General features: G+C 60.7%; 1 protein-coding gene across 1 annotated transcript in view; it reads left to right on the top strand.

Annotated features, from left to right (window-relative positions):
• Positions 1-461: 461 nt before the first annotated feature.
• CELSR2 (cadherin EGF LAG seven-pass G-type receptor 2) overlaps positions 462-19,734 on the top strand; it is a 29,585-nt gene continuing 10,312 nt past the window's right edge. Inside the window, exons 1-21 of the mRNA XM_059488094.1 lie at positions 462-3,171; positions 5,269-5,916; positions 6,482-6,704; positions 7,262-7,377; positions 7,756-7,844; positions 8,490-8,647; positions 9,091-9,254; positions 10,157-10,282; positions 10,724-10,890; positions 11,505-11,690; positions 11,802-11,915; positions 13,163-13,337; positions 14,000-14,145; positions 14,572-14,688; positions 14,900-15,083; positions 15,859-15,960; positions 16,704-16,798; positions 16,876-17,085; positions 17,725-17,908; positions 18,770-18,913; positions 19,538-19,706. Coding sequence (XP_059344077.1) covers positions 525-3,171; positions 5,269-5,916; positions 6,482-6,704; positions 7,262-7,377; positions 7,756-7,844; positions 8,490-8,647; positions 9,091-9,254; positions 10,157-10,282; positions 10,724-10,890; positions 11,505-11,690; positions 11,802-11,915; positions 13,163-13,337; positions 14,000-14,145; positions 14,572-14,688; positions 14,900-15,083; positions 15,859-15,960; positions 16,704-16,798; positions 16,876-17,085; positions 17,725-17,908; positions 18,770-18,913; positions 19,538-19,706 — 6,164 coding nt within the window. The 5' untranslated portion in view covers positions 462-524. The remainder of the gene's footprint in view (positions 3,172-5,268; positions 5,917-6,481; positions 6,705-7,261; positions 7,378-7,755; positions 7,845-8,489; positions 8,648-9,090; positions 9,255-10,156; positions 10,283-10,723; positions 10,891-11,504; positions 11,691-11,801; positions 11,916-13,162; positions 13,338-13,999; positions 14,146-14,571; positions 14,689-14,899; positions 15,084-15,858; positions 15,961-16,703; positions 16,799-16,875; positions 17,086-17,724; positions 17,909-18,769; positions 18,914-19,537; positions 19,707-19,734) is intronic.

Here is a 19,734-nt window from a genome sequence, read left to right on the forward strand (position 1 = left end):
GGGACACCAGCATCCCTATGGAGGACTCTGGGAGCACTGGGAACATGCTGAGCACTGGGGGTGTTTGGGGCACTGGGAGCACTCCAGTCCCCAGGGGCATCAGGAATTCTGTACTCACTGGGGAGATTGGGAGGTTCTCCAGAGGTGCTGGCAAGACTAGGAAAGTCCCCAGGGATACTGGGAACACCAGAGATACTGAACATAATGGGGAGACTGGGAAGGTCCCTAGCAACATCAGGGACACTGTGGACACTGGACATGCTGGGAACACCAATATCCCCAGGGAGACCAGTGGCACTGGGGATGCGATAGACCCTAGGGATGTTGTGGAGTTCCAGACCACAGCAGTCCCCAGGCCCCCCATACCTCACCATCGTCCCTGCCGCAGCCCCAACACAGCACCGCAGTTCCAGCCCTCCAGCTACCAGGCCACAGTGGAGGAGAACCAGCCAGCAGGCACTCCAGTGACACAGGTGACAGCACAGGACCCTGATGAGGGGGAGGCGGGCCGGCTGCAGTACTCTATGGCTGCGCTCTTCGACAGCCGCTCCGATGACCTCTTCAGTGTAGACCCTGTCACTGGTGCCATCAGCACCGCTGCACCGCTGGACCGCGAGAGCAAGAGCACTCACGTGTTCCGTGTGACAGCAGTGGACCATGGGATACCCCAGCGCAGTGCCATGGCCACACTGACAGTGACAGTGAGCGACACCAACGACCATGACCCTGCCTTCGAACAACCAGAATACCGGGAGAGTGTGCGAGAGAATCTGGAGGTGGGCTATGAGGTACTGACAGTGCGGGCCACCGATGGCGACGCTGGTCCCAATGCCAACGTCCTCTACCGCCTCCTCAATGCCGGTGATGCCAATGGGGTCTTTGAGATCGATTCCCGTTCAGGCGTCATCCGCACCCGTGGCCCTGTGGACCGGGAAGTAGTGGATGCCTTTGAGCTGTTGGTGGAGGCCACAGACCAGGGCCAGGATCCAGGTCCCCGGAGTGCCACAGCCACTGTCCGCATCGCTGTGGAGGATGACAATGACAATGCGCCGCAGTTCAGTGAGCGACGTTATGTGGCACAGGTCCCTGAGGATGTGGTGCCCAATGTGGCGATTTTGCAGGTGATGGCCACCGACCGTGACAAAGGCAGCAATGCAGTGGTGCACTACAGCATTGTCAGCGGCAACACCCGTGGGCACTTCTACATCGATGCGCAGACAGGCACGCTGGATGTCGTTACCCCTCTGGACTACGAGGTCACCAAGGAGTTCACCCTGAGGATCCGGGCGCAGGACGGTGGCCGCCCACCTCTCTCCAACATCAGTGGTTTGGTTACCATCCAGGTGTTGGATGTCAATGACAATGCACCCATCTTTGTCAGCACGCCCTTCCAGGCCACCGTGCTGGAGAATGTCCCCATTGGCTACTCGGTCATCCATATACAAGCCATTGATGCCGATTCAGGTGACAACAGCCGGTTAGTTTACACCCTGCTGGAGACTGGCACCAGCTTCCCCTTTACCATCAACAACAGCACCGGGTGGATTGTGGTGGCCTCTGAGCTGGACCGGGAGGTAGTCGACTTCTACAGTTTCGGGGTGGAGGCGCAAGACCATGGCACCCCCCCAATGGCCTCCACAGCCAGTGTCAGTGTCACCATCCTGGATGTCAATGACAACAGCCCTGAGTTCACCCAGCGGGAGTATGGCGCCCGCCTGAACGAGGATGCTGCAGTGGGCACCAGTGTCCTGACTGTCTCTGCTGTTGACCGTGATGCTTACAGCGTCATCACATACCAGATCTCCAGTGGCAACACCCGCAACCGGTTCTCCATCACTAGCCAGAGCGGTGGTGGGCTCATCTCCCTTGCCCTGCCCCTGGACTACAAGCTGGAGCGGCAGTACCTGCTCACCATTGCTGCCTCTGATGGCACCCGCCAGGACACTGCCCAGGTGGTTGTCAACGTCACTGATGCCAACACCCACCGCCCCGTCTTCCAGAGCTCCCACTACACCATCAACATCAATGAGGATCGGCCAGTGGGCACAACAGTGGTGGTCATCAGTGCCACAGATGAGGACACAGGGGAGAACGCCCGCATCACCTACCTGATGGAGGACAGCATACCCCAGTTCAGTATTGCTGCTGATACTGGTGCTGTCACCACCCAGATGGAGCTGGACTATGAGGACCAGGTGTCCTACACCTTGGCCATCACAGCACGGGACAATGGTATTCCGCAGAAATCTGACACAACTTACCTGGAGATCCTGGTGAGTGATGTCAATGACAATGCACCCCAGTTCCTCCGTCATTCCTACCAGGGATCCATCTACGAGGATGTCCCCACTTTCACCAGCGTCCTCCAGGTCTCTGCAACTGACCGTGACTCTGGGCTCAATGGCAGGGTCTTCTACACCTTCCAAGGGGGTGATGATGGTGATGGTGACTTCATCATTGAGTCCACCTCAGGCATTGTCCGCACCTTGCGCCGTCTGGACCGGGAGAATGTGCCACTGTATTCCCTGCAGGCATTTGCCGTGGATAAGGGGGTCCCAGCCCGGCGGACGCCAGTAGAGATCCAGGTGACAGTGTTGGATGTCAATGACAACCCGCCCGTGTTCGAGCAGGACGAGTTTGACATCTTTGTGGAGGAGAACAGCCCCATTGGGCTGGTGGTAGCCCGGATCACCGCCACCGACCCCGACGAGGGCACCAATGCCCAGATCATGTACCAGATCGTGGAGGGCAACATCCCCGAGGTCTTCCAACTGGATATCTTCTCTGGAGAGCTCACCGCCCTGGCTGACCTGGACTATGAAACCAAGGCTGAATACATCATGGTGGTCCAGGCAACCTCGGCACCACTAGTGAGTCGGGCCACCATCCATGTACGCCTGCGTGACACCAACGACAACAGCCCCCAGCTCAAGAACTTCGAGATCCTCTTCAACAACTACATCACCAACCGCTCTGGCAGCTTCCCTGGGGGCATCATTGGCCGCATCCCTGCCTATGACCCTGACGTCTCTGACCACCTCACTTATGCTTTTGAGCAGGGCAATGAGCTCAACCTTGTGCTGCTGGACCCACACAGTGGGGACCTGCGCCTCAGCCCGGCCCTGGACAACAACCGCCCACTTGAGGCCGTCATGAGGGTGTCTGTCTCTGGTAAGACCCCCACCTATAGAGGCACCTTGCAGGGGGAGTGAAGTTTGTGGGTATATCAACCTCTATTTCTGCATGGAGGCGAGGTGTTATGGGGTCTCACTACCCTGTTTTGGCTGTCCCCACCTTCCAGATCAGAAGGGATGATGTGTTGTGGGGTCCCATGACTCCACTGAGGTGTTTTGGAGTTCTGCCATCCCATCCTGGTTGCCTCCACCTTCCAAATATATGGGAAGGGGGAATAATGGGATGCTGTGCCCCCCTCACACCCCAGACATCCAAGCTGGAGGCTTTCCCCACCCCCTTGGGCTGTCGTGCTGTCCAGAGGTGGTCCTGGCACTTCTCTGTCTGTCACTGAGCAGGGTAGGGCAGGACCCAGTGCACATACTGGGGGAGCAGAGGCTGGTGTAAGCCAGCAGGGTCCTGGTACCCTTGGGGGCTTATTATGAATGAGGGTGTGATGGGTGAATCTAGGAAGGCTCAGGGTGCAGTGCAATATTGGGGGAGTCCTGGCACTGCCATATTTGTGTTTCCAGGAGACTCCACTTGAATGAATTCAGTGCAGGAGACACAAGGCCTGGTGTGTGTATTTGGGTGGGCAACCTGGCCTCCACTGAGATGTCCCCAAACCCAGTGTGGGGGGGGATCATCACAAGATAAGGGGGATTGTGCCATCAATTGTCATCAACATTTGGGTGGTGGGGTGTCCAGGAGGTGTTTCTGGGGGATGGGAGTCATCCCAAGGTGGATGATCACCTCCTTGGTCACCCCCAGGTCAGGGGAAAACTGGGTCACAGGCCATGCCTGATGTCCATTGTCCCCATCACCCCACAGCTTCCCCTGGCAGGGGTCCCTGCTCTGGCCACACAAAGCAGGGGGCCCAGGGCACAAAGGGTGGGGGCAGGGAGTCCCCCGTGTCCCCCCACAAGCGCAGGGGCAGGCAGGAGGGAAACAAAAGGTCCAGCCATAGCTGGGCCCTCGCAGCCGCAGCCATGGTAACCTTCCCCCCCCGCCAGCCACTGGCTACCAGTCACAGGCCACGGGCCACTGGGCAGCCCTGGCCCCTGTCACCCCCTGCAGCACTTCCTTCTGCCGGCTTGGCCCCCCACCTGTCCCCATGTTCCCTTCATCCATCTGTCTGCCTGCTCCCCATCTGTCCTGCATCCCACTGCCCTCAGCCAGGGGGAGGACAAGGAAGAAGAGAAAGGTGGGTGCCCCAGTGCTTAGCAGAGATTTTGCTGCCCCAGCCCCACAACTAACACCAACTCCACAATCAGCACCAGCCCCTTGACCAGCACCATCCCCATACCAGCCCCAGCCTCAGAAACAGCTCTAACCCCAGAAACCAGCACCAACCCCACAACCAGTGCTGACTCCATAACCAGCTTCAGCCTCATAGACATAACCAGCCCCATAACCAGTCCCAACCCCATAACCTACCACCAACCCCATTTAGATGCCCCACCCCACAGTGTCCAGGCAGGATGGGCACCCCATGACCCACACTGTCCCCATTCCATGGTCGCCAAGTGGAATGGGCATCCACCACCAGCACCAGCCTTATAACCAGCACTGTCCCCATTCAGTAGTGGCTAGGTGGGACAGAAGCCTTGTAACCAGTTCCAGCCCCATTGCCAACACCATCCCCATCCTGCTGTCCCTACCCTAAGTAGGTGGCATGGGCACTCCAAAAACAGTACCAGCCCCATAACCAGCACCAACCCTATAACCATCACTTTCCATGCCTTGGTGGCTGAGTAGGAAAGGTCCCCCATAGCCTGCACTGTCCCCACCTGACTCTATCCATTCCATGCTGGTCAAGCAGGATGGGCACCTCATAGCCATTATTGTCCCCATTCCACAGTGGCTACATGGGCCAGGTGTTTCATGGCCAGTGCTGTGCCCATTCTATGGTGGCCGAGCAGGTCAAGCCCCCACAGCACCATCTCCGTCCAACAGCAGCTGATTTGGTTGGTTGCCCCATATCTAGCACGATTCCCAGTGTTGTCCATTGTCCACAGCACATATCTCGCACCATCCTTTCCCAGAGTTGTCCATTGCTGTCACTGACTCCCTCCTGTGTCCCCCCTTTGTCTCCAGATGGCGTTTACAGTGCAACGGCGCAGTGCACGCTGCGGGTGACGGTGATCACAGATGAGATGCTCAGCAACAGCATCACCCTGCGTTTGGCCGACATGTCCCAGGAGCGCTTCTTGTCCCCCCTACTCAGCCTCTTCCTGGAGGGAGTGGCCGCTGTCCTGGGCACCCCCCGCCACCGCGTCGTCCTCTTCAACATCCAGGCAGACACAGACGTGGGGCCGGCGCGGATCCTCAATGTCAGCCTCTCGGCGCTGCTGCCGGCGGCGGTGCCGGGCGCATCGCGGTTCTTCTCGTCGGAGGAGCTGCAGGAGCGGCTGTACCTGAACCGATCGCTCCTGGCAGCTACCACGGCCCAGCGAGTCCTGCCCTTTGATGACAACGTGTGTCTGCGCGAGCCCTGCGAGAACTATATGCGCTGCGTGTCTGTTCTGCAGTTCGACAGCTCCGCGCCCTTCCTCGCCTCCGACACCATCCTTTTTCGCCCCATCCATCCCGTCACGGGCCTGCGCTGCCGCTGCCCGCCTGGCTTCACCGGCGACTACTGCGAGACCGAGATCGACCTCTGCTACTCCAGCCCCTGCGGCAACAACGGGCGGTGCCGGAGCCGTGAGGGTGGATACACTTGCGAGTGTCACGAAGACTTCACCGGTTAGAGTCACTGGGCAGCCCTTCCTCGTGGTGTCCATCCTCATATTTCCTCATCCGGCCCCTCTTCAGCCCTCCCTCACTCCTTCCCTCCCTCTGCCGGTAGACTGGTGGCACTGGGGCCATACCCCCTGCGCCCACCCTGGGGCTCCAGCCCCCACGGGACCCCTGGCGGGGGATGCCAGCCAGGTGGCGGAGGGCATGTGAGAGGAGGGGGTGTCTTTGGGTTTCCATGGTAATGGGAGCTGGTTACCATGGTAATAGAGCTGGGAATAAAGATACTGGGGGGCAGGGAGGGAGAGGAGATCTCCACCCTCCTACTTAGGGTTCTTGGTGTCACACTGGGGAGCCCTGTGAGTGCCTGGGGGGAGAACTCGGGGGTTACTGGGGGGTGGTGAGGAGAGAGGATCCCCGCTCCCCATTTTTGGGATGCTGGTGCCATTGGGGTATCACACAGGGGAGCCCTGCAAGCTGAGCACCTGAGGGGGGCCACTTTGGGTTTAATAGGGAGGTGTGGGGGGAAGATGGGACTCCTTACCCCAGTTTTGGGGTTCTGGATGTCACACAGGGGAGCACTGTGAGCTGAGTGCCCGAGGGGGCCGCTGCACCCCAGGGGTCTGCCGGAATGGGGGCACCTGCCTGAACCTGCTGGTGGGGGGATTCCGGTGTCAGTGCCCCCCTGGGCACTATGAGAAGCCCTTCTGCACCATGAGCACCCGCAGCTTCCCCCCGCACTCCTTCCTCACCTTTCGTGGCCTCCGCCAGCGCTTCCACTTCACCCTGAGCCTCACGTGAGCCTGGGGGAATCTGGGGAGGTGGAGGGTGATGTGTGCTCCTATGGGTGTCACATGGAGTGTGGGGTAGATGGTGATGTTTGTCCTGTTGGCATGAGATGAGGTGATGGGGTGTGAGGTGATGAGTGTCTTGTGAACACTGCATTTGTGCCCTCATTGGCATAATTTGGGATGTGGGATGGTGGGTGTCACAAGGGCATCAGATGGGGTGGGGATACCTCATTGGCATCATGTGCGATGGGTGGTGATCAGTACCCCATGTGCATCATATGGGCTGTGGGGTGATTGTGTGTGGGGTGATGGGCACCCTGAGGGCACAGGGTAGGAGCAAAGGGTGTGGGTGACCCCTTGGCATGGAGGGCAGTGGGGTGGGGGACACCTTGTAAGGGCAGGGGCTGATGTGTATGAGCATCTCACAGTGGATACAAGGTCATGGAGTAGGGCATGAGGGGTGTGCCTTGGGGCACGGCAGGGTCAGGGGGTGTTGGGGAGTGCCAGGGAGGCATGTGGGATTGCAGGGTATTGGGGCCTGGCACTGCCCTTGTGTCCCCCAGGTTTGCCACGCAGGAGCGGGATGGGCTCTTGCTGTATAATGGGCGCTTCAACGAGCGGCATGACTTCGTGGCACTGGAGATTGTGGACGAGCAGCTGCAGCTCACCTTCTCAGCAGGTACGTGCTGCCCCTGCCCTGCCCTGGCCCTGTACCCTGACACCCTTGTGGGCCCTGTATCCTTCACTGGATCCCTCACTTCATCCCAGAGATCCCATCTTGGCACTGCCTGGCACTGCATCTCTCATTGCATTCCTCACTGCATTCCTCACTGCATCCCTGGCCTGCCATTCTTGGTGCTGCCCAACACTGCATCCCCAACATCCCATGCCTGACACTGCCTCCCTGGCACTACATCCTGGACATTCCCTTGCTAGCTGCAACCCCTGCATCATGTCCCCAACACTGCATCCCTGGCACTGCATCCTGGACATCCCATTCCTGGCACCACCACCCCTCCTTGCCTCTGGCTGTATTGCCCTGATGCTGTGCCCACAGGTGAGACCACCACCATGGTGTCACCCTTCGTGCCAGGAGGAGTCAGCGATGGGCAGTGGCACCGGGTGCAGCTGCACTACTACAACAAGGTGGGGGAATGGGGGTCTTGGGGGGCGCAGTGTGGGGGGAGTGTTTGGGGCAGACAGAGGAAAGGAAGATGAAGGGGAAGGGTGGGGGAATGCAGAGATGGGGTGGGTCAGGTAGGGGATTTGCGGCACCTAAAGGGCCCCTAAGGGATGTGCCCACCCATGGGGGTCCCAAGGGATGGAGATGGGAGACGGAGGAAGAGAAAGGAGTGGAGGGCAAGGGGGTGTTGGAGGGATGAGAATAGAGAGGAAATTTGGGGAACTCCAAGGGACTGTCAAGAGATGCCCCCATCCATGAGGATCCCAAGGACCCGCACCCACTTCCTCACCCATTGGTCCCCTTGGGAATCCCATGTACTTTCCTCACCTGTAGGGACCCCTGAGGAATTGGAATGGGGAGATGGAGGAAGAGGAGGTCAAAGGGATGGAGGCTTGGGGGGGATGAAGGGGACCATTGAGGGGTTTAAGGGGGGCTGAAGGGATGGAGGGGAGTGTTGGGGGATCTGAAGGATGGGGGGCTTGTGGGCTGGAGGGACATGGGAGCGCCGTAAGGGTTGAGGGGTCAGAGGGCAGTGGGAGGATGAGGAGCAGGACAGAGGCTGCAGGATGGGGATCCTGGGCCCCCCTGCCTAATATGGGGCCCCCCAGCCGGTTGTGGGGCGCTCGGGGGTCCCACAGGGCCCCTCAGAGCAGAAGGTGGCTGTGGTGACTGTGGACGACTGCGACACAGCCATGGCCCTGCGCTTCGGGCCCCGCCTCGGCAACTACTCCTGCGCTGCCCAGGGCACCCAGACTGGCAGCAAGAAGTGAGAGGGGCATGGGGATCCCATGGGCGGGGTCCCTTGGGGTACCCATAGAGGGGTCCCTTGTAGGTGAATGGTCCCTTAGGGTGTGGTACCTTTGAAGTCTTCACTGGTGAAAGGTCCCTTGGGGGTTACAGATTCCTATGGATGGGGGAGTCACTGGAGGTCCCCATGGGTTTGGGGGGTTCTCTTGGGGTCCCCATGTCACTGGGGGGAAGTGGGGATTCCCTTGGGAGTCTGTTGAGTTCCCCATGGGGGAACACCCTTTGGGTGGTCCCTCAGGTCCCCATAGGTTTTGGGGTGAGTGAGTATTCTTTGGGGTCCCCTTGTGACTCCCATGGGATAGGGGGTGGCTGGGTGTCCCTTGAGGTTCCATCAGGGTCCCCACGGGTTGTGGGGTCCCTCGGGGGTTTCTTGAGTCCCTGAGGTGATGGTGTGCTCTGCAGGTCACTGGACCTGACGGGGCCACTGCTGCTGGGGGGAGTCCCAACACTGCCCGAGAGTTTCCCAATCCGCAGCCGGCACTTTGTGGGGTGCATGCGGCACCTCCACATTGACCAGCGCCCCGTGGACATGGCAGCCTTCATTGCCAACAACGGCACCCTGCCCGGTGGGCTCCGGGATCGGGACACTGGCGAGGGGCTGGGAGGGGCTGTGCTGCTTCCAGCAGGGCCAGATGGGGTGGGGGGTTAAAGGGTAGCTGAGAAGTGTGGCTGTGTCCCCTGAATGATGGGAGGGGGTTCCAGGGCTGGAGGGATGGATGAGGGTCCAGGGGTGTGGGGGATGCTGTGCTCCCTGGGTCTGGAATGGGAGTTTAGGGAGTGCAGGTGTGGGTTGAGGGGTACCAGGACCTTGGTGCTGTGCCCCCCTGGGTGTGGGGAGGAGGTACCGGAGTAATGGTGCTGGATGGGGGTCCAAGGGACACAGGGCAGAGCTGTGGGGAGGGGGTGAGAGGATGTCAGCCCCACGGGGCTGAAGAGAGGTCCAGGGAACAGGCTGGGGCTCCCCAGGGGGTGGGATGGGAAATCAAGGGGTGCAGGTTTGAGTTCAGGGTTGCCAGGGCCACAGGGTGGGGGGTATAGAGTAGGAGTTGTTGGGGCTTGAGGGTTGGCTGAGGGCCCAGGTCTGGGCAGGACTTGGGCATCTCTGTGTCCTGTGGGTGTGGGGAGGGGGTGCCAGGCTCATGGGGCTGGATGGGAGTCCAGGGACACAGTGATAGAACATTCTGTGTCTCCTGGTTTTGGGCTGGGGGGTGAGTGGCTGCCAAGGCCATCGAGCTGGAGTGCGTGGCACAGACAAGGCTGTGTCCCCTGGGGGTGGGGTGAGGAGGTGCCAGGACTGGGGAGCTGGATGGGGCTGTATCCCCTTAGGGGTTGGGGATGTGGGGTGGGGGCTCAGGGGGTACTAGGACCATGGGGTTGGATGAGGGTTCAAGGATGTGGGGATGTCTGTGCCCCATGGGACTGGGGGTTCCAAGTCAAGTGTGAATGTGACCCCAGTGCCCCCTCACAGGTTGTCCTCCCAAGAAGACCCTGTGTGACACCAACACATGCCACAACGGTGGCACCTGCGTGCATGAATGGGGGGGGTTCAGCTGCCGCTGCCCACTGGGCTTTGGGGGAAAAACCTGCCAGGAGGGTACTGGGGGGCCTGGGGGGACATTGTGGTGGGGTTGTGTGGCATCCATAGGCTTGTTTTGGAGCAATGGGGGGCATGGGGAGGGTCTCTGGGTGGGTGTGAGGGGTGTGGAAAGGGGGTGAGGGGCATCCCTGCTTGTTTTGGGTTCATCAGGGGGTATGGGGGATCTGTGGGTGGGTGCAGGAGATCTGTGGGAGAGTGTGTTGGCATCTGGGGGATGTGCGTGGGATCCCCAGGTGGGTGCTGGGGATCTGAGATTGGGTATGTGAGAGGCCACATGGGGTTGTGGGGGGTCATGGGTGGGGTGCGTGGGGTCCATGGGTGGGTGTGGGTGGCCTGTGTGGGGGGTGCACGGCCGTGTCATGGCACGGGCATCCCTGGGGTGGGCTTGTGGGGGGTCATGGAGTTGCCTGCCCCCTGTCCCACGTGCATGCCCCGCAGAAATGGTGGGCCCGCAGCGGTTCCTGGGCAGCAGCCGCGTGGCGTGGACCGGGCTGGCGCTGCCCCTCTCCCTGCCCTGGCCAGTCCGCATCATGTTCCGCACCCGGCACCCCCACGGGGTTCTGCTGCGGGCGGGGGCCGGAGCGCGCCTGAGCCTCATCCTGCAGGTGGGCACGGGGAGGCGAATAGGGGAGTTTTCCTGAGGAAGGGGCCGGGGAGGAGAGGTGGTTGCCATGGGGGTATTATTGATTTGAGTGGGGATCATTGCCACAGGAGGAATTGGTTTTGGTGTCATTGGCATGCGGGAGGTCATAGCTTTGGAGGGAGGTTGTTGCCCTGGCAGGGTATTGACTTGAGCAGGAGTATAGGGGGGTTGGCACTGGGGCAGTGCCAGGGGTTATTGCTCTGAGGATGGGGGTGTTATTGGCATTGGGGAGTTGTTGGCACAGGGTTTATTACCCTGGGGGGGGTCATTGCCCCGGGGGGGTCATTGGAATAGGAGGTATTGCTGGGGGGGTTATATATGGCCACGGGGAGGTAGTGGCATGGGGAGTTGGAATAGGGGAGTTCCCCTGTGCCGGGGGAGCATTGCCCTGGGAGGGTCTGCTGGCATTGGCAGTATTGCTGGGGGTGGGGGGGAACAGTGCAAGGGGGTGCCATTCCTTGAGGGGGTATTACCTGAGGGGTTTTCTAACTGTCCCAGGGGAAATTGTATTTCCCGGTGGGCAATGTCTGGTGCCCATCAGGTTTTTGGGGTCCTTGACATGTCTACCCCTCACAGCTGAGCGAGGGACAGGTGGAGGCTGGTGCCTGGCAAGGGGGGTCCCGTTTGGCCACCCTGCGTCTGCCCCAGGCCAAAGTCAATGACGGTGCCTGGCACCACGTGGAGCTGGAGCTGCGGGGGGCCCCTGGCCATAGCCCCTCTGCCACCCTCCTCCTTCTCACCCTTGACTATGGCCGCCACCAGGTATGGGGAGACTGAGGCACAGGGGAACATCCACTCTGATGATCCCCGTGTGCCACTGTGGCACCCCCTGTGGCACCCCAAGGCACCCACGGGGGTCCCTGTGCCCCCCAGGCGGTGGGCGATGTCCCTGGAGAGCTGCAGGGATTGCGGCTGCGCACGCTGAGCCTCGGGGGGCTGCCGGGGGACAGCGGCACCGTGGAGAAGGGGTTCCAGGGGTGTCTGCAGGTATGGAGGTGCGGGCACCGAGGCTGTGGGGAGCATGGGGTGGAGGGTGTAGGGGAAGGGGGGTGGGCTTGGGAATGTGGAAGAGGGGATAAGGACATGGTCACAATGGGAGGGCGGCACAGGGATATGAACACAGGGACACAGCATAGGGCTTGGGGGAATGGGCACAGGGATGTGGGCACAGATACTGGTGATGTGGCACAGGGCACAATGAAGCAGGGCCTTACCTTGGGGATGGGGACAAGGGTATGATGAAGAGGGGCACAGGGACATGGGTACAGTGCTTGGGGACCTGGCACCGGCTTGGGGACATGGGATTTGGGAACATGACACAGAGAAGTGGGGGCATGGCAGGATAGTGGGGGGTACAGGGATGTGCACAAGGACAGGGGGACATGGGCAGGATGGAGAAGGGCACAGGGATGTGGGTACAGGGAGATGACACAGGACAAGGAGACATCAACTGTGTGGGCAGGACATTGGGGATACACTGCATAGTGACATAGGCCTGGGCAGATGGGGACATGGCTGTGGGGACTCGGGTGTGACTGGGGAGGTCGTGGGTTGTACAGGGGGTACCGGCTGGTGTTGGGGCCACTGAAGCACCCAGAGGTGACGTGACTGGAGAGGGGGGCTGGAATGACATAGTGGGTCCTGGTGTGGGGTTCAGGGTGTCACGTGTTGTGGAGACAGACTGAACAGGGTGACACAAAAGGTCCTGGGTGGTAGCGAGGGACATTGAGAGTGGGCATGGCACTGGGTCCGGGGGGGTCATGGTGGCTGGGGCATCACTGGGGTCACTGTCAGGTGACCCCACACAAGGAAGTTGGGTCGGGGTGAAGGGGTGTCCCAGGTCACTGAGAGGTCACTGCAGGGTGTCACCAGGTGGTGCTGAGGTACGCGACAGGCGACGTGACGCAGGGGCTTCAGGGTGGCACAGTGGATCCAGTGTCATGGTGGGGGAAACTGAGGAGAGGGTGACACTGCAGGGTGGTCCAGGTTGTCCTGGGGTGTCCTGCGTTGTGGCAGGGGACACTGAGGTAGGGATGGCAGTGGGGCAGGGGATTTTAGGGTGACACAGTGGGTTCTGTGTGGTGGTGAGATCACAATGATGGTGACACTGTGTAGGGAATTCTCATGGTGTCTCTGGGGAATGGTGCGGGAAACTGAGGCATGGAGTGGAGTGTGTTGGGGGGTCCAGGGTGGCTCAGGGGTCTTAGTGAAGACATTGATGAGTGACCCTGCAGGGCCTGCGTGTTGGGGACCCTGTGGTGACTGCGGATGCCCTGAGCCTGGCACAGGCGGCGCAGGTGAATGTGGAGGGGGGCTGTGCCCTGCCCGATCCCTGCGACTCGGGGCCCTGCCCCCCCCACAGCTACTGCAGTGACGATTGGGACAGTTTCTCATGCCGCTGCCACCCCGGTGAGCAGGGATCTCCCAGACCCCTGAAACCCCTTCAACACACCCCAGACTTCCCCCAGTGGCCCTGGAACTAACACCCATGTAACAACCCCCTCTGCCACCCCAGTGAATGGGGACACCCTGAGACCTCTGAGACTCCCCCAGCAGCCTCCCAACACTCCCCGACACTCTCCTGGCACAGACTGACGCCACCAGATGCTGACACCCCTGTGACACTCCTCATTTCTACACCTTTGAATGGAGACATCCTGACATCCCCTGACACCCCGTGGGACACTGACACCACTGAGACACCCCTGTGACACCTCCTACTGCTACCGTGGTGACCAGAGACCCCCTGGGACCTCCGACAAGTCCCAACACCCCCTGAGACACTGTCACCCCTCTGACACCCCCTACTGCCACCCGCATGAGTGGAAAACCCCCAGCATCTCCTGACAGCCCTGAGACACTGCCATCCCTAGCACTGCCACTCTGTGACATATTGCCCCAACAACACCACCCTTTCTGGGCACCCCCCCTCCACCCCTGTCCCCCAGGCACTGCCACCCTCCCTTGTCGCTGCCACTCCTTATCACTGTCACCCCTGGGCACTGCCCCTCACCCCCATCCCTGTCCCCTGTCAGTGTCTCCCGTTGTCTCCAATCCTATCCTGTGCCCAGGGTACTTTGGTGACAGCTGTGTCAGTGCCTGTGCCCTGGACCCCTGCGAGCCTCCGGGCACCTGTACTCGCCATCCAGGCACGGCCCCCGGCTATGCCTGTCACTGTCCCCCAGGCACCTTTGGGGCCCTCTGCCAGCACCGGTTGGTGACACTGTGGGGCACACGCGTGTTCTGGGGGGGCGTGGGGCGCCCGGGGGAGCGGGGGCACAGCGAGGGACACTGGGGGCAGCGTGTGGGGTGAGAGGAGGGTGGGCATATGGGGCAGGGTACGTGTGACACCCCCTACTGCAAAGGGCATAGTGCATGTGCGAGAGCTGTGGTGGGTGTGCAAAAGGCAGGGGGAGCATGGAAAGGGCACAATGGCTGTGTGAGAGCTGTGGTGAGTATGCAGGGGCCACTGTGGATGAAAAGTGGTACTGTGGGTATAGAAGTGGCACAGTAGGGGTGCAAGGGGCACTGTGGGGGTACAGGTGGCACTGTGAGGGTACAAGTGGCCATGTGAGTTTACAAGTGGCATTATGGGACTACTCTGGCATGGTGCTCGAGTGCCAGCTCCATTGTCCCCAGGGAGGCACAGCCATGCCCACGGGGGTGGTGGGGACACCCCACGTGCGGCCCCTGCAGCTGTGACGTCACCCATGGCTTTGACCCAGACTGCAACAAGACCACGGGCGAGTGTCGTTGCAAGGTGGGACCTGCCAGCCCTTGTCACCTCCCCTGCCAACCCCTGCCACCCTCCTGTCACCTCTGTGTTTCTCCCTGCTACCCCACTGTCACCCTGTCACCTCCCTGTCACACCCTCCCATGCGCCCAACAACCTCCCGGTCACCTCCCTGTCACCCCCTGTCAGCCCCCTGTCACCCCATGCCCATGCCTGCAGTGACCCTGTGTCTCCCCAGGACAACCACTACCGCCCACCAGGAGGGGACACGTGCCACCCCTGTGAGTGTTACCCCACTGGGTCACTGTCGCGCCGCTGCGATGCCAACACTGGACAGTGCCCCTGCAAAGCTGGTGTCATCGGCCGTCACTGTGACCGCTGTGACAATCCCTTTGCTGAGGTGACAGCCAGCGGCTGTGAAGGTAGGAGACTGTCAGCTTGTGTCACCCTGTGTCACCCTGAGTGCCCACGGTCACCCTGCTGTAACCCTCCATTACTCTCTGTGACCTTGTGTCACCTTGTGTCATCCTGTGTCACTGAGTGCCAGTGACCAGGTATTACTGTCTCTCTGCTGTCACCCTACTGACCCCATTGTCACCTTGTGTCACCCCACTGTTACTCTCTGTCACACTGGTGTCACCCTGCTGTCATCCTGTGTCACCCTACACCACCCTATGCCATCCTGATGTTCACCTGTTCTGCCGCAGCTGTCATCCTGGGTGCCAGCAAGTTCCATTGTCACCCTTTATCGCCCTGTGTCACCCTACTCTGCCCTGTTGCAACCCTGTGTCACCCTGTGTTACTCCAAGTGCCAGTGACTGGGTGCTACTGTCACCCTTCTGTCACCCTGTGCTACCCTGCATCACTGCCTCGTTGCTTTGTGTCACCTGCTGTCACCCTGGCTGCTGGCAACTGAGTTCCACCAACACCTTGGTTGTTGGTGTAATCCCGTTGACACCTTGTGTCATCCCACTGTCACCCTGTGTCACACTGCTGTCACATTGCTATCACCCTGTGCCACTATGTCATCCTACTTTTACCCTGTGTTATCCTTTTGTCATCCTGCTCTGCCACTGCTGTCACCATGCTGTTAGCCTGTGTCACGCTGTGTTAGGCTGGGTTCCAGTGACCAGGTGCCACTGCTGCCCTGCTGTCACCCTGAGTCCCCCATTTTGATGCCCTGTTGTGTCTTTGCAGTGAACTATGACAGCTGTCCCCGGGCCATCGAGGCCAGCATCTGGTGGCCCCGCACTCGGTTTGGGCTGCCAGCTGCAGCCCCGTGCCCCAAGGGCTCTGTTGGTATGTGGGGACATGGGGACAGGACGAGGGTGGCACTGGGCACACTGATAGAAAGGGGCTGGGGGTGACATGGTAGTGACATCACTGGGATAGGGCTTAGAGGGGTGGCATTGCTTGGGTGGTACAGGGAGGTGACACTGTGATTGCACTGCTGAGACATGGTGGGGAGAGAGGACACCATGGTGTCACTTCAGGGTGGTGATATGGTGGTGGCACTGCTATGGGATGTTGACACCAGTGGGAGACAAGGCTGGGGTGTGGCAGCACCAGTTGGATGGAGCTGGGGTGGGGAGGTGCCATGAGGCATCACTGGGACAGGGCAGGGGGGTGATACTGTGTGTTAACAGTGGTGTTACTGGGTTGGTACCAGGAGGCGACACTGGGGTGGCACGGCTAGGATGGGTTAGGGGTGGTGACACCTTGGTGGTACTACCAAGTTGGAGTAGGGGTGACCTAAGTGTAGACTTGCTGAGATGAGGCTGTGGTGTCACTGCAAAGAGTGTGACACTGGTGGCATCAGGACTGGTGATTGTCATGGTGGTGTCACTGGGGGGTGGCACAGGAGTGTGACACTGGTGGCACAGCTGGAACAGGGCATGGCACCACTGGGACAAGGCTGGGGGCACCACTCTGGCATCACTGCACGGTGGAGTAGGAGTGTGACACTGGCAGCACTGCTAGCGTGCTGTGAGGTGAGGCTGCCCCATTGTCCCCATGGTGCACTCAGTGTCCCCATCCCACAGGCACAGCACTGCGCCACTGTGACGAGCACAAGGGCTGGCTGCCCCCCAACCTCTTCAACTGCAGCGCACTGGCCTTTGCTGCCCTTCGCCCCTGGGTGAGCCGGGGAACACCAGCCGCAGCCATGCGACAGTGCCGCTGGGGCTCCCCTGACTCTGTGTGTGTCCCCCCAAGGCCGAGCAGCTGGTCGGCAACGAGTCCCAGTGGGATGCAGGGCAGTCCCGGCGCGTGGCGCTGGCACTGCGCGAAGCAACGCGCGAGGCCCGCGGGTACTTCGGCAGTGACGTGCACCTGGCATACCGCCTGGCAGGGGCCCTGCTGCGCCACGAGAGCCACCAGCGCGGTTTCCGCCTCGCTGCCACCCAGGACGTGCACTTCACTGAGGTGGGCCTGAGATCACAGGGAGGGGGACGTGCCCGGAGGGAGAACGGGCAAAGCGGAAAAGAGGTTGGGATGATGAGCGCTCCCATGGTGGGGGATGTGGGTGCATGAGCCCAGACACCAGGGTGATGGGCAGCCTGTTGGGGAGGGGTATTGGGGCAGGAGAGCAGAGACCCGGGTGACAGGCATTGCGGAGGGAGGTTGAGGGAGAAGGAAGAGAAGTTGGAGTTACGGGGACCCCTTTGGGGAGGGCCGTATTTGGGCAGAAGGTCAAACACTGGGGTGATGAGCATCTGCAGGGGGAGGGGGGAAGTCTTGGTGCAGGAATCTGGGTGCCAGGGTGAATGGCACCCATTTCGGAAGGATATTGATGAGGGATCCTATGCACCAGGGTGATAGGCATCCACCTAGAGAGGAATGTTGGTGTAGGAGGTTTGATACCAGGGTGGTGGGCAGTCCTGAGCAGTGCGTGTTGGTGTGGCTCAGTGTGCAGCCTCAGCTTTGTGGGGGTTCAGCACCCCCATTCCCCACTGCCAGTGCCGGGGTGCCCCCACCATAGAGTCCTGCAGGGCAGGTTAGGGACCCCCTGCCCAGACCATAAAGTGCCAGCTCCCAGTGCCACTGCCTCTGCCTTGCCCCCAGAACCTGCTGCGGGTGGGCAGTGCGCTGCTGGACATGGGGAACAAGCGTCACTGGGAGCTCATCCAGCAGACGGAGGGTGGCACAGCCCAGCTGCTGCAGCATTTTGAGGAGTATGCACGAGCCCTGGCACGGAATATGCCCCAGACTTACCTCAGCCCCTTCACCATTGTCACCCCTAACATCGGTCAGTGGGGACATGTGTGGCCAGAGGGATGGGGTGGGGGGGTATCTGCCTGGAAACATAGGCATGCTGGGAACATATGTTTGCCTGGGGACACACATGTGCCCTTGGTGTGGTGCTGGGCACATGGGCATGGATATGCCTGGGGGATGTATGTGCTGGGGACAATAGACGTGTGTGCTTGGGGACGTGTGTGTGCTCAGGGAATGTGTGTGTTTTGGGGGCATGGATGTGTGTCTGGGAACACAAACATGTATATACCTGGAGTATATGTGCACAAGGACATGTGAGCTGGGAGCATGCATGCATGTCTGATGGGTACCTGGGAACATGTGCTGAGGACACAGACATTTGTGTGGCTGGGGAACGTGTCCTGGGGAACATGGGTATGCCTAGAGGCATGTGTGTGTCCCTGGGGACATGGGCTGTGGTCTGTGTGCCCTGGGGTCAGTGGGTGCTGAGTACAGAGGGTGCTGTGTTCTGTCTGTTCCAGGGTTGGTGGGTACTGGGGTCAGTGGGTGCTGGGGTCCATGTGCCCAGGGACATGGGAGGGTTGGTGGCTGCTAGTGTCTGTGGGTGTATGGATTCATTGCTCCAGGGCCGTTGGATGCCAGGGTCAGTGGATGCTGGGCTCAGTGGGTTCTGGAGTCTGTGTTGCCACAGGATTGGTGGGTGGTGAGATCTATGGTGGGTGCCAAGGTCTGTGTTTCCCATGTTTGGTGGGTATCAGGATTGGTGGGTGCTGGTATTGGTGTGTACTGGGCCTGGTGCGCCCTGGTGTGCGCTGGGGTCGGTGGGTGTCGGGGTCTGTGTGCCTCAGGGTTGGTGGGGCCATGCTGGGCCATGGGTGACGTGGTGCCACAGTGGTGTCAGTGGTGCGGCTGGACAAGAGCAGCTTTGCGGGTGCCCGCCTGCCGCGGTATGAGGCGCTGCGGGGGGAGAAACTCCCAGATCTGGAGACGACCGTCATCCTGCCTGACAACATCTTCCAGCCCCCCAAGGACAGGCGTGAGTCTGGGGCATAGGGGGGACAGGGGGCAGGGTTGGGGACCCATTTGCATCCATGGGGCTGGAAGAGCTTGGAGGCTCCCCCCATTTGGCCATGGGGACATGGCACAGCTGGGGACCCTGGCTGGGGGCTGGCAGGGATCGGGGAACCCCAGATACCCATGGGCTGGCAGGGTTAGGAATCCCAGTGCCACCATGGGGAGTCCAGTGTGGCCACAGGGCTGGCAGGTTTGGGACCCCAGGATGGTACTGGCATGGCTGAGGACCCTGGTAAGGATGCAAAGACCAGGGACCCCAGGATGGCATCAGAGATCCTGGTGTGACCATGGCGGGGGGCAGGGTTAGGGACACAGATGTGACCATGGGACCTCATTGTGGTCATAGAGCTGACAGGGTTGGGGACCCTGGTGTGGACATGGGGACCCCTGGAGCTGGAAGTGTTGGGGGAACCTTGTTGTGGTCATGGCATTGGCAGAGCTGGGGACTCCAGGGTGGCCATAGGGACCCCAATGAGGTCTCAGAGCATCATGCTGCCCCCTGTCCATGGCCCCCCAGGCTCCTCAACCGGGCATGGGCAGGCACCACAGGGCACAGGTGGGCAGGAGGAGGAGGAGGAAGATGAAGCAGGCGAAGAGGAGAAAGTCGAAGAGGAGGAGGCAGGGATGACTGTGGTGACCCGGCACAAGCGCCACCCATCCCTGGGTGAGGGCCAGGCCATCGTCAGCGTCATCATCTACCGTACCCTGGCCGGTCTCCTGCCCCAGCACTTCGACGCCGACAAGCGCAGCCTCCGGTGCCACTGGGGATGGGGGCCTGGGGGG

This window comes from Ammospiza nelsoni, chromosome 23 (genome assembly GCF_027579445.1).
Source record: "Ammospiza nelsoni isolate bAmmNel1 chromosome 23, bAmmNel1.pri, whole genome shotgun sequence".
Classification (NCBI taxonomy): Eukaryota; Metazoa; Chordata; class Aves; order Passeriformes; family Passerellidae; genus Ammospiza; species Ammospiza nelsoni.